The 12,698-nt window shown below is 35.6% G+C and overlaps 2 protein-coding genes across 2 annotated transcripts; both read right to left on the bottom strand.

Moving 5' to 3' along the window:
- Positions 1 to 647: 647 nt before the first annotated feature.
- Positions 648 to 4,505, bottom strand: LOC131104739 (galactose-specific lectin nattectin-like). The gene is made up of 5 exons (XM_078796833.1): positions 4,439 to 4,505; positions 4,171 to 4,349; positions 2,308 to 2,442; positions 897 to 996; positions 648 to 830 (listed from the first exon to the last, which is right to left on the bottom strand). Exons 1-5 carry the CDS (start codon positions 4,503 to 4,505, stop codon positions 763 to 765), a joined length of 549 nt encoding a protein of 182 aa, XP_078652959.1. The 3' UTR covers positions 648 to 762.
- A 3,797-nt stretch (positions 4,506 to 8,302) lies between these two features.
- Positions 8,303 to 11,421, bottom strand: LOC131104539 (uncharacterized). Its single transcript, XM_058051843.2, has 2 exons — positions 11,220 to 11,421; positions 8,303 to 10,761 (listed from the first exon to the last, which is right to left on the bottom strand). Exons 1-2 carry the CDS (start codon positions 11,259 to 11,261, stop codon positions 9,826 to 9,828), a joined length of 978 nt encoding a protein of 325 aa, XP_057907826.2. The 5' UTR covers positions 11,262 to 11,421; the 3' UTR covers positions 8,303 to 9,825.
- Positions 11,422 to 12,698: the final 1,277 nt, after the last annotated feature.

Raw genomic sequence — 12,698 nt, 5'->3', positions numbered from 1 at the left:
ATCAATCAAGTGCTTCCAAATCTATATGTTTATATATTTATATCTGAATCTATGACTTGGTTTAAGTCATTAGATTCATATATAAATATATTTATTTGGAAAAATAAATAGTCTAAAAGTTTTTAGACTTATTAGTGCTGGCTTATTTTTCCAAATAAATATATTTATATATGAATCTAATGACTTAAACCAAGTGACTAATGACATAAACTAATGACTTGGTTTAAGTCATTAGATTCATATATAAATATATTTATTTGGAAAAATAAGCCAGCACTAATAATAAATAATAATAATAAATAAATATATTTATAAATATATTTATATATGAATCTATGACTTGGTTTAAGTCATAAGATACATATATAAATATATTTATTTGGAAAAATAAGCCAGCACTAATAAGTCAAAAAACTTTTTAGACTATTTATTTTTCCAAATAAATATATTTATATATGAATCTAATGACTTAAACCAAGTCATAGATTTGTATATAAATATATTTATTTGGAAAAATAAGCCAGCACTAATAAAATAAAATAAATAAAAAAAATACATATGTACGTAAAAAAAAAAACTAATAAAAAACTTGGATCATAATGCAATTATTGTACTAAAATGTGTTTATTTTGCCCTAAGAAATGACGCCACACAATCACTGAGACGGCTAACATCACAAGAAATAAAAAGTCAAATGCAGAGAAAATATTAAGAATCACAGAACAGAAAGTTGGAGATTTGACGGCGAAGATCGTCCACCTTTTAGTCCACCTTTTTGCAACAAACAAATGCATTCTCCTCTGTGCATGAATTAGCATGCCACTGTTTATCTGGAAGGAAACACAAATAAGTACAATTACTAATATGAATAATGACAAATACTCAAGTACTCGTACCAGACGATTTTATCTTCATGCAGTCTGCACCAGAAGGCTCGCCATTTCCAAAGTCCTCATAGTCTTTGCTAAAACCATCGGTCCACATCATGTCACCCTCCTGGAAGATATGCGCGTAAAAGTGGATTCAACGTATGAATTTTGCTGTTTTTTTTTTTTTTTTGCTCTCGTCTTTCCCTTTGGGCTTTTTTCCCTTCACGAAATCAATCATAGCATCAATCATAGAAATCATACTAAAATTCATTATTTTCCCTCATAATTTTTTTTAGTTTATTTCTGTAATTTTTTTTATTTATTTATTTTAATTGAAATAATTTAAAATATAAATTGTGATTTTTTTTTTTAATTTATCATTAGAATATGTTGAAGTTGTTCCTAGGTGTTTTTTTTTTATTATTTTCCAAATAGTTCCAAATTCCAAAATAGTTCTTTTGCTACATTTTCTTCCCATAATTGTTACTTGATTATGAAAATATTTGGACTTTATTCTATGATTAGTTTTTCCCCAACCTAAAGATTACAAACTTTATAATATTGTGTTTTGTTTGCTTGTTATACATATTTCCACTCCATACTACTAAAATGCATTATTTTCCTTCATAATTTTATTTAGTTTATTCCTGTAAAAAAAAATTTTAATTTAAATGATTTAAAATATAAATTGTGATTTTTTTTAAATTTATCATTAGAATATGTTGAAGTTGTTCCTAGGTGTTTTTTTTTATTATTATTTTCCAAATAGTTCCAAATTCCAAAATAGTTCTTTTGCTACATTTTCTTCCCATAATTGTTACTTGATTATGAAAATATTTGGACTTTATTCTATGATTAGTTTTTCCCCAACCTAAAGATTACAAACTTTATAATATTGTGTTTTGTTTGCTTGTTATACATATTTCCACTCCATACTACTAAAATGCATTATTTTCCTTCATAATTTTATTTAGTTTATTCCTGTTAAAAAAATTATTTAAATGATTTAAAATATAAATTGTGATTTTTTTTTTAATTTATCATTAGAATATGTTGAAGTTGTTCCTAGGTGTTTTTTTTTTAATATTTTCCAAATAGTTCCAAATTCCAAAATAGTTCTTTTGCTACATTTTCTTCCCATAATTGTTACTTTATTATGAAAATATTTGGACTTTATTCTATGATTAGTTTTTCCCCAACCTAAAGATTACAAACTTTATAATATTGAGTTTTGTTTGCTTGTTATAATATTACAACTTGTTATTATTTACTATTTCAACTTCATGCAACTAAAATTGTTATTTGGCGTAAAAATAATACAGTTTATATTCTTGTAAAATTACAACTTTTATTCTTAATATTTTTACTTTATTTTTGTAAAATTATTGCTGATATTGGAAATAAACCCAAAAAATCAGAACCTCTGGAAATACTTCACCTGGACTGCATCGTGGAGTCCGATCCAGGCGTCCACGAAATTAGCATTCGCTGCCTTAATCAGTTGTTTGACAACTTCATTTTCTAGCTCGCTGTGGATGGAGACCAGATTCCCGCCAAAGTTTTTGCAGATGTTCTGACAGGAGAAAACAAAAATAATTAACGACATTTTGTAAACACATTTAGGTAGCGTTGCTGGAATCGGCCACTAGATGTCACTGCTGCTTCATGTTGAAAAGCGGACTTTCTTCTGCTGTGTTGCAGGTAAGCAGCATGAATTCATATTTAGGAATAAATCATTTACTGTCAATTGCTGCAATTTTGTGTTACAAAAATTAGTTCTAACCTTCCTCTTGTGTTAGCTTTCTGGTATCATCTCTTATGTTAACAGGTCGGTTTTGACCCGTGTATTAAATCAGCTATAAAATACACTAAAAATAATAAATTACAATCAAATTTGGTTCTCATGTCTTGGTTGCCGTCTTAGGCTTCCTCATTCATGAAAATATTGGTTTTAATATTTTTGGTGTGGGCATGTAGGCCTTGTTAGTCACTATACCCCTCCATTTTAATTTCCAAAAATGGTCAAATGAACCAAGGGTTAATAAAATCTGTTTTCTATGATCCCAACCAAACCATCTATGACTTGGTTTAAGTCATGTATTTTTGTCATGTTTTTTAGACTTATTAGTGCTGGCTTATTTTTTTCCAAATAAATATATTTATATATGAATCTAATGACTTAAACCAAGTCATACTTGGTTTAAGTCATTAGATTCATATGACCTAATGACTTAAACCAAGTCATACTTGGTTTAAGTCATTAGATTCATATATAAATATATTTATTTGGAAAAATAAATAGTCTAAAAAGTTTTTAGACTTATTAGTGCTGGCTTATTTTTCCAAATAAGTCATTAAATCATTAAGTCATATGAATCTAATGACTTAAACCAAGTATGACTTGGTTTAAGTCATTTTATTTCATATAAATTTCATATAAATGTATATGTATATATTTATATATGAATCTATGACTTGGTTTAAGTCATTAGATTCATATATAAATATATTTATTTGGAAAAATAAGTTTTTAGACTTATTAGTGCTGGCTTATTTTCCAAATAAATATATTTATATATGAATCTAATGATTTAAACCAAGTCACAGATTCATATATAAATATATTTTTCCAAATAAATATATTTATGTATGAATCTAATGACTTAAACCAAGTCATAGATTCATATATAAATATATTTATTTGGAAAATAAGCCAGCATTAATAAAATAAAATAAAATAAAATAAAATAAAATAAAATAAAATAAAATAAAATAAAATAAAATAAAATAACATAAATAACCTAAAACCTAATAAAAATAATGATCATAATGCAATTATTGTACGGGACATTTTTTTTCAACACAGGCATTTTGACATCCGGGTGGCGTTGCTTAAGTCGGCCACTAGATGTCGCTGCTGCTTCATGTTGAAAAGCGGACTTTCTTCTGCTGTATTGCAGGTAAGCAGCATGAATACATATTTAAGAATAAATGCGTTTTGAAAAGCAGGTTTTTTTGCAGTTTTTGTCCAATAAGTTTGAAAATATGTGCTGTGATTAGTTTAGATTAGGTTACTTTAATTTAGTTTAATTTAATTAGATTAGTTCTAATGGGATTCCAATGTTAAAGGGATTCAAATCAATGAAACAACAAGGATGCCCAAATGTATGCACCAGTCTAATTATTTCACACTTTCTGTAAAGTCTATAAACTTCATTTCACTTCCTAATCTATCACTTTTGACCTCATCATCCATACTTGAGAGGTCCGTCACAAAGAATGTGTGAAACGGTGATGGTACCTCTGCCTCTATAAATTTCTTCTCCTCGTTTTTGAAGATGAAACAACGATCGTCCAGCTGGGTCCATCCATCGGGACATTGATGATCTGCAACGATGCTTACCTTTAGTCGCCAGAGCACAGGTAAAAAGTTGGCATGGAGGTAGAGAAGTGATACTGACTTTGTATCGGGTGAGATTGCTGTGAAGAAGAAGAAGACGATGCATTGATGTTTCATCCATGGAGGTTTGAAGCCTCCAGGATGGGTTCCAAATCTTGAGTATTGATACCTACACTTCCACTCAGCAGTCCGCTCATCACGCAGACGAGGAAGAAGAAGTGAAGATCAAATGCCATCTTTGGAACAATCACATCATCATCATAATTATTTGCAACTTAGTGACAGGAAGGATGAAGTTGTGAGATGTTACCTCTGCTGATGTTGGAGACATACAAGATGACAAGGAGCCATCCTTATATACGTCAGCTTGACACCAGCCCGGAATGTCACCTGCGACATCTTCATGACATAACCAGGTGGAATTCTTCCTTTCCTAATCGCACGGCACATCTTTGAATGTATGGAATGTTGAGCTCAATGGAAATTTCTGAAAGCTAAAGCAGGAATATTAATAACCATATCTTTTATTTACGGTGCCCTTTTCATTAAAGCGGACCTCCTATGGTCATTTTTCCATCCTCTGTATTAAGTTGTGGACTCCGATAGAGCAGCTATACAGAATAACCCGCACACTAAAAATGTCTAGATCTTCCAGAATCTACACCTATTCCAGCTGTATTGCCTTCATTCATTCATTCATTTTCTACTGCTTTTCCTCACAAGGGTCGCGCGGGGGTGCTGGAGCCTATCCCAGCTGTCTTCAGGCGAGAGGCGGGGTACACCCTGGACCGGTGGCCAGCCAATCACAGGGCACATATAGACAAACAACCATTCACACTCACATTCATACCTATGGACAATTTGGAGTGGCTAATTAACCTAGCATGTTTTTGGGAGGAAACCGGAGTACCCACGGAGAGAACATGCAAACTCCACACAGAGATGTCCGAGGGTGGGAATTGAACCCTGGTCTGTGCGCTAACCACTAGACCGCCGTGCCGCCCTGTATTGCCTTGGATTTCCAAAACTGTTTTAATGGATTCCACTCACGGCCCGCCTGCGGACATGCTCACTCCGCTGTAATTGGTTACAATCACCAAGCGCTCCTAAGTACTTCTGGACTACTGCCGAAACCCACTTTCTAATTTGGACGATAAATGAATATGGAGGGGTTGAGTGGTTAGCTCGCAGACCTCACAGCAAGGAGCTAGGAGGGTTCAATTCCACACTCAAAAAACATGCTAGGTTAATTAGCGACTCCAAATTGTCCATAGGTATGAATGTGAGTGTGAATGGTTGTTTGTGTATATGTGCCCTATGATTGGCTGGCCACCCAATCTCACGCCGGAAGACAGCTGGAATAGGCTCCAGCGGAGGGCGGAGATTTACATTAACATGTACCAACTGTCATCTATCTGCAGTCTGCTGACCACTCCGTCGCGGCGTGGTGCTTTTCAGCTGTACTTCCTGGGTGTGGCCAACTGGGCGGGCCCGGCACGTCAGTGGACAGCTGACACGTCAAGGTAAATTCGCAGCCGACATTCATTTTATAAAGAAACATAACATGTAGTTTTGAAGTAGTTTTGTGCCAAACTGTAGTTGTAGCATCATGTCAGAGGTACAAAGAACAGGAAAAACTGGTGACTACTAAATGTCACATGTTTGGCCTCTAAAGGTTACACCCAAAGTAAAGGTCAGCTGCCATACAACTATTTGGAGTGGAGACATGGCTTTGAGTTCTTTTGAAAGCTAAACAGGTAGTTATTATTTTTGTTTAAATACAGTGTAAAGACGGATTTCTGGTTTGCCTAGATTTTTTCAGTAATACCTTATTTCATAATAACTAGTTTGGTGCTAAAGCCTGGAAAACACAATGGGACCGTAGCTTCAGTCTGTACCCAATCCATTATATTCATTCATTCATTTTCTACCGCTTATCCTCACGAGGGTGCTGGATATGAATGAATGCTACTGGAGGGTGCTGGAGCCTATCCCAGCTGTCTTCGTGCCACAGGCAGGGTCCACTCTGGACTGGTGGCCAGCCAATCCCAGTGCACATATAGTCAAACAACCATTCACAATCACATTCATACCTATGGACAATTTGGAGTCACCAATTAACCTAGTTTTTTGAGGGTGGAATTGAACCCTCAGAGCTACTAGCTGTGAGGTCTGCGCGCTAACCACTCGACCGCCGTGCCGCCCCCGCCATATTCATTTATTGTCCAAATTAGAAAGTGGGTTTCGGCAGTAGTCCAGAAGTACTTAGGAGCACTTGGTGATTGATTGATAAATAAAATAAATTTGCTAAATACAAGGATGAAGAGTCTTGAACCAGTCATGATGTGCTATATATATCACTATATTGACACTTACTATGGTACCCATTATGGCATTGGATGCTCCTATCACAGAGTACTTTGGTACGGGACAAAAAATTAAAAATTAAAAAAAATTTTAAGAACTAAAAAAAATTTTTTTTGAATTAATAAAATAAATTAATGAATTAATAAATAAAATAAATTTGCTAAATACAAGGATGAAGAGTCTTGAACCAGTCATGATGTGCTATATATATCACTATATTGACACTTACTATGGTACCCATTATGGCATTGGATGCTCATATCACCGAGTACTTTGGTACGGGACAAAAAATAAAAAAAATTAAAAAATTTTAAGAACTAAAAAAATTTTTTTTGAATTAATAAAATAAATTAATGAATTAATAAATAAAATAAATTTGCTAAATACAAGGATGAAGAGTCTTGAACCAGTCATGATGTGCTATATATATCACTATATTGACACTTACTATGGTACCCATTATGGCATTGGATGCTCATATCACCGAGTACTTTGGTACGGGACAAAAAATGAAAAAATTAAAAAAATTTTAAGAACTAAAAAAATTTTTTTTTAAATTAAATAAAATAAATGAATGAATTAATAAATAAAATAAATTTGCTAAATACAAGGATGAAGAGTCTTGAACCAGTCATGATGTGCTATATATATCACTATATTGACACTTACTATGGTACCCATTATGGCATTGGATGCTCATATCACCGAGTACTTTGGTAGGTGACAAAAAAAAATTATAGAAAAAAATAACTTAAACTATATTAGGAAAGCAGGAAGTGAACAAATGTAACAGTTAGTGATTATAAAAGTACCAGATGGAGGGGTAGGATTTAATAAGCTTTGCTTCTTCCTACTCCTTTCGGACATGTGGAACTGGGAACTGATTATGGGATGCATTCAATTGTAATTTGATGCATGTTCAAATGAAATAAAACCATTACAATTACCATTACAGGGCCTCGTTGTTTTCACCGATGTTAGTTGACATTTTCCTCGCGTCAAGGGTCACCAAATGTGTGGATGTGATTTGAGTCGAGATAAAAGTCGAGGTATGTGGAACTTCAAACGGCTAACAGTGACAGCTCTCGTACGACACGGGAACCGGAATTCCTGATGAATGACATAACATTACAACAATATTGTGGATCACCACAATATAATATTAGTAATTGACAGATGTTTTGTTGTTTGGGGTTCCAGTTGGGAGCCCCTGACAAAAACGTTCAACTTCTAAAGGTAGTGACATCATTCGAGTGGAATGAGTGCTGTGAATTTTGCCTCGGGTCCTAACAGAATCCAGATTCCTCTGCTTACAGGAATGCTTTGACTATATACTATATAGTAAAATACTATACTATATGTGTTGGAACGTGGCCAGAGCCAGAGAGAGAGATTGCAGCCTAGGGGGCGCTTCTCCGCTTTCCAGTTTCTTCTCCACTTAATCCTTGAAGAGGTCAAGTAGAAGATTAATTTGAGGAAGTGATGGTTATTGTGCTGTTAGTGCTAATGTTCCGTGTCATCCTTCCTCTTCGTCATTCAGCCAACGTTACATTTTATTTGATAAGTGTGCTTTGTTTTGTAGAAATATTTGTAGTGTTAATAAGAGAAATAAAGACTTTATTGACAAAAGACAGAGACACTTGGAAAGCCGGACTTGTTTGTTCTGCAAAGGGAGCCCTCTTAGGCTAAACCAGGGGTGGGCAAACTACGGCCCGGGGGCCACATCCGGCCCGCCAAGTGTTTGAATACGGCCCGCCCAATCTTTCCAAAGTATTTCATTTAAACTCAACATACAACCTGGCATCATGGCCTGAGCCAACATTTTGATGGTTTTATCAATTTCGTTTTTTGACATGGTCTGTTGTTTACAAAGTGCTCCTGAAAAAAGGGACACAAGCACATAATAATAATAATAATAATTATTATTATTAGATTATTATAATTATTATTAGAACTACTATGATTATTATAATTATTATATTAATGTTAATTATTATATTAATTATATATAATATTATTGTTATATTTGCATATTTTACATAATAATAATATAATAATTATTATTTAAATTTTATTGCAATTATTATAATATTTTATTATTTTTAAAATATTTAAATATAATTATAAAATAATAAATAATAATAGCAGATTGCATGACAATTTTACAGATACAATAATACCAGGTGCACTGTTACGTGTAAAATATATAGTCTGCCCCCCCCCCCCCCGTAAATTTTGTCATATCAATGCGGCCCGCAAGTCAAAAAGTTTGCCCACCCCTGGGCTAAACGAACCAAACGGCTGCTCATCATGTTATCCGGACAGTAAAAAAAAAAACAAAAAAAGACATCATTAAAAATTAAAACAGAGAGTTGCTTTTTGGAACTCCTCATAAAGCTCTACAATAACTACTGGTCATCTTATCGACTGGGATGGCTTCAATTTGGCATGGAAGTAGAACAACGTGACATCAAACGCCACCTTTTATGTGAATGCGTACTGGTCACAAAGCCGAGAACCGGACTTGACAAAGTAAGAAGGAACAAACCACTGTTGCAGTACCGTTGTTGAGCTGCATCTTGAGCACAAAGCCTGGCTTGGGGGAGCCACTTTGGTAGAATACCTCCTAGGTCTATTTTTAGACTGGCTAGCATGCTATACTTATATTATATTATGTTATAATTATAGCTTACTGATTTAATTTTTTTACACCGGATTCCTGCCTGATACAAACCTGTCTGTTTGTTTTATTATGGGTCAAACATTTCATCACAATATCAATTTGTCACATTAGAATGTTATTTGCACTTCTTTTTTTTTTTAATGAGTAATACCATGCTGCACGGTGGTCGAGTGGTTAGCGTGCAGGAGACTCTAGTTCAATTGCACCCTCGGCTATCTCTGTGTGGAGTTTGCATGTTCTCCCCGTGCATGCGTGGGTTTCCTCCCACATTCCAAAAACATGCTAGGTTAATTAGCCACTCCAAATTGTCCATAGGTATGAATGTGAGTGTGAATGGTTGTTTGTCTATATGTGCCCTGTGATTGGCTGGCCACCCAATCTCACGCCGGAAGACAGCTGGGATAGGCTCCAGCACCCCCGCGACCCTCGTGAGGATAAGCGGTAGAAAATGAATTTTTGCTCATCCATAGTTCCCATGATGTGTTCTTCGAAGTTGCATGAGTACTTTAAAAAAAGTTTTCAGTTTTCACCCCACTGTGGATTCTTTTGTGTTCAGTCACGCTTGTAGTACATGTGTCGCTCCGACCACACGTATTCTCTCGAGTGTGTGTTCTGGTGTGTACAGTCAAAGCAATCTTCTGAGAGAAACTCTTAGTGCATACCGAGCAGGAAAAAGGTTTCTCTCCAGTGTGTATTCTCGTGTGTACTTTCAAGTTCGCCTTCTTAATGAACCCTTTACCACAAACCGAGCAGGAAAAGGGGTTTTCTCCGGTGTGTATTCTTGTGTGCGTTTTTAAATCGCCTTTTTGATTGAATCTTTTACCGCAAACCGTGCAAGGAAAAGGTTTCTCTCCGGTGTGGATTCTTGCGTGTACTTTCAAATTGCACTGCTGAGAGAATCCTTTACCGCAAACTGAGCAGATGAAAGGTTTCTCTCCTGTGTGACGCCTCATGTGTATTTTCAGATTCATCTTGTGAACAAATGTTTTGTCACACTGAGAGCATTTCCAGAGTGTGTTGTCCGCATGAGAGGTCACGTCAGCTTCATAGTCTTCATCATCGGTGTCAGACTGCGAAGTGATGTCGTCGCTATCTGATAGCGGAGCTAAGAGGTCGTGTGCTGGTGATCCTCCGCCGTGGTCTCCATCGGCTTCTGTTATGTGTTGAGTTGAGCTGCTGCTCGGAGGCTCCACTTCTCGCTTCTTCTCACTTTGAAATTCATCGTATTCACTCTTCACATGGACACCAATCATTGGGAACTCTTTCAGTCCTTGGAGATGCTCGCCATCCTGACTGATGCTGTGAGCCTCCTGTTCTTCTTTAATGTAGAGGGGCTGGGTGTCCTCTTGTTCCTCTTTAATGTAGGGCAGCTGTGGCTCTTCCTCTTTAATGTACGGGGGCTGCGGTTCCATCCTGGAGTTCCAGATGTTCTTCACTAATGTCTGCAGGACACAGGAAGACAAAGACATACTTTAGAAATGTTCAGCTTTGCTCCGTCACATGAAGAATTGTCCTGAACTAGAATGTGTCTCTGAGGAGCAGTGTCGTGGTTCTCTTATTGGTACTGTTATCCTTGTGCGTGTTTGCCCGATACTCATACTGGATCGGATAGGGACCCGATACTCATACTGGATCGGATCGGTCCCAATCGTAACAAAAAAAAAAACTGCAGGGGAGCCGCCAATTTTGTAATCGAACCGATAAAACGTGAAAAATTGAACAATATATACATATGTCAATATCCGCAATGTAATAATACAACAATAAACACACAAATACTGTGTGAAAATACACAACAGAAATAATGACCTTTTGTTATCAACGGTGGGAAGTGCATAAAGAAAATATTAAAGTGCCGTTAATGAAGAAATAGAAAAGTGGGAGTCAGAATGGAACTAACCTTGTCCGTGTAACACCATTTGAGGTTTCTTGGAAACAGCATCCGGTAGTTCTCCTACTTTGTTCCTGACACTTCGTCCTCATGCTCTGCTATCCTTCTTTCTCACACGACAAATATTTATTTGCAGCTAGTCGCTGATTCAAGAACCCTTTCAGCATTTCGTACTTTTGGACATTTTCACACACTCCCCACTTTACTCTCGCACTCTGCTTAACGATGTGTTGATCACTTCCGGGTTTCTTTGTTTACAAGCGGCTAGCAAAGCTGAGCCAGCCTGAAAAGCTTCAAAGATCATTGACGTGACATGAATAAAACTGTCTCTGTGTCACCTCATGTCTCAAACATTCACATTCAATACGTTTATAATAATTTTCCACGTTTTGGAATTGTGTATAATTGTTTTTTTTTCTCTCCGACGGCTAACCCGGAAATGGAATATATTTCCAAAATGGCGACAGGTCTGCGCACGCGCATTGTTGATTTGTAGCTTCTATTGTGACACGTCGGGCTTTTAAAGAACTGAATTTTGTTTTGCTTGGATACAGTATGGGAATATTTTTGATTTAGGTGTTTTATAATGCAAATAGGTCGTGTATAATACTTTTATTAAATAATTATTAATATAACAATACGTGTTTCATTTTAGTTTCCCATTTGGGAGTATTGTTGAATTTCAGCTGCAATCTCGTATGTGGGCTGCAGAGGGCAGTATAGTTGCATTGTCAGCCATATGGAAATAGTGAATGAAGTTTTCATTGTTTTTATTGTTTCATCACATATTTCATATGAAGTTGTTAACTGTTTTTCTGTTGTTGTCTATTAGCTTGGTTATATTGTAAATCACACCGCTACCTCAAAATATTTCAGGGTTTAAACTATAAAACAAATAAATTACTAAAATTTATTATGAAATTATTATTTTTTTAGCTAATAATTTAGTTTATTAATACGTTAAATAGATGGCTTGTATTATTTATGGTATGATATATATATATAACTTCTTAGCATATCGCAAAATATCAAAGTACTCTATCTTTAACTGGGAAAAGTTAGGACACCCGTGCAGGGTGTTCATTTTCAGCCCTTTGTATGGACTCCTATAGAGCAGCTACACACAATGACCAGCACAAAAAGCTTTCTAGATCTTCCAGAATCTGCAATTCTTCCAGTTGTAAGTCCTTGGCTTTCCAAAACGGTCTGTTTGAATTTATTTCACCCATAGCCCGCCTCCAGGCACGCCCACTCCGCTGTGATTGGTAACACTCCCAAATTCTCGAGGACTTGCAGGGTACTGCCGAACCCCACTCTCTAAATTTGTCAGTACAGGAGTTGATAATTGAAAAGTGGTTAGGAGCTTTTGGTAGGCCTACAGCTTGTACCGGGGCATGCCCATATAAGCTGCCAGCTTCATCAATGCTCTCAAAACTTTGGAATGGTTGAAATAAAAGATAAATACAGTTCAACTGTATCGAACAGTCT

Source organism: Doryrhamphus excisus, linkage group LG15 (assembly GCF_037039965.1).
Source record: "Doryrhamphus excisus strain RoL-2023G ecotype Guam linkage group LG15, RoL_Dexc_Guam_v1.1, whole genome shotgun sequence".
NCBI classification, from domain to species: domain Eukaryota; kingdom Metazoa; phylum Chordata; class Actinopteri; order Syngnathiformes; family Syngnathidae; genus Doryrhamphus; species Doryrhamphus excisus.
Note: the sequence above shows the minus strand (reverse complement) of the source record. Positions and strands in the feature narration are given on the sequence as shown.

Coding starts and splice junctions, on each gene's coding strand:
- LOC131104739 (XM_078796833.1), bottom strand. CDS start 4,505: ATGGCATTTGATCTTCACTTCTTCTTCCTCGTCTGCGTGATGAGCGGA. Junction 2,443..4,170: donor AGAAATTTATAGAGGCAGAG/GTACCATCACCG, acceptor TTCTCCTGTCAG/AACATCTGCAAAAACTTTGG. Junction 831..896: donor CATGAAGATAAAATCGTCTG/GTACGAGTACTT, acceptor GTTTCCTTCCAG/ATAAACAGTGGCATGCTAAT.
- LOC131104539 (XM_058051843.2), bottom strand. CDS start 11,261: ATGCTGTTTCCAAGAAACCTCAAATGGTGTTACACGGACAAG. Junction 10,762..11,219: donor AATGGTGTTACACGGACAAG/GTTAGTTCCATT, acceptor TGTGTCCTGCAG/ACATTAGTGAAGAACATCTG.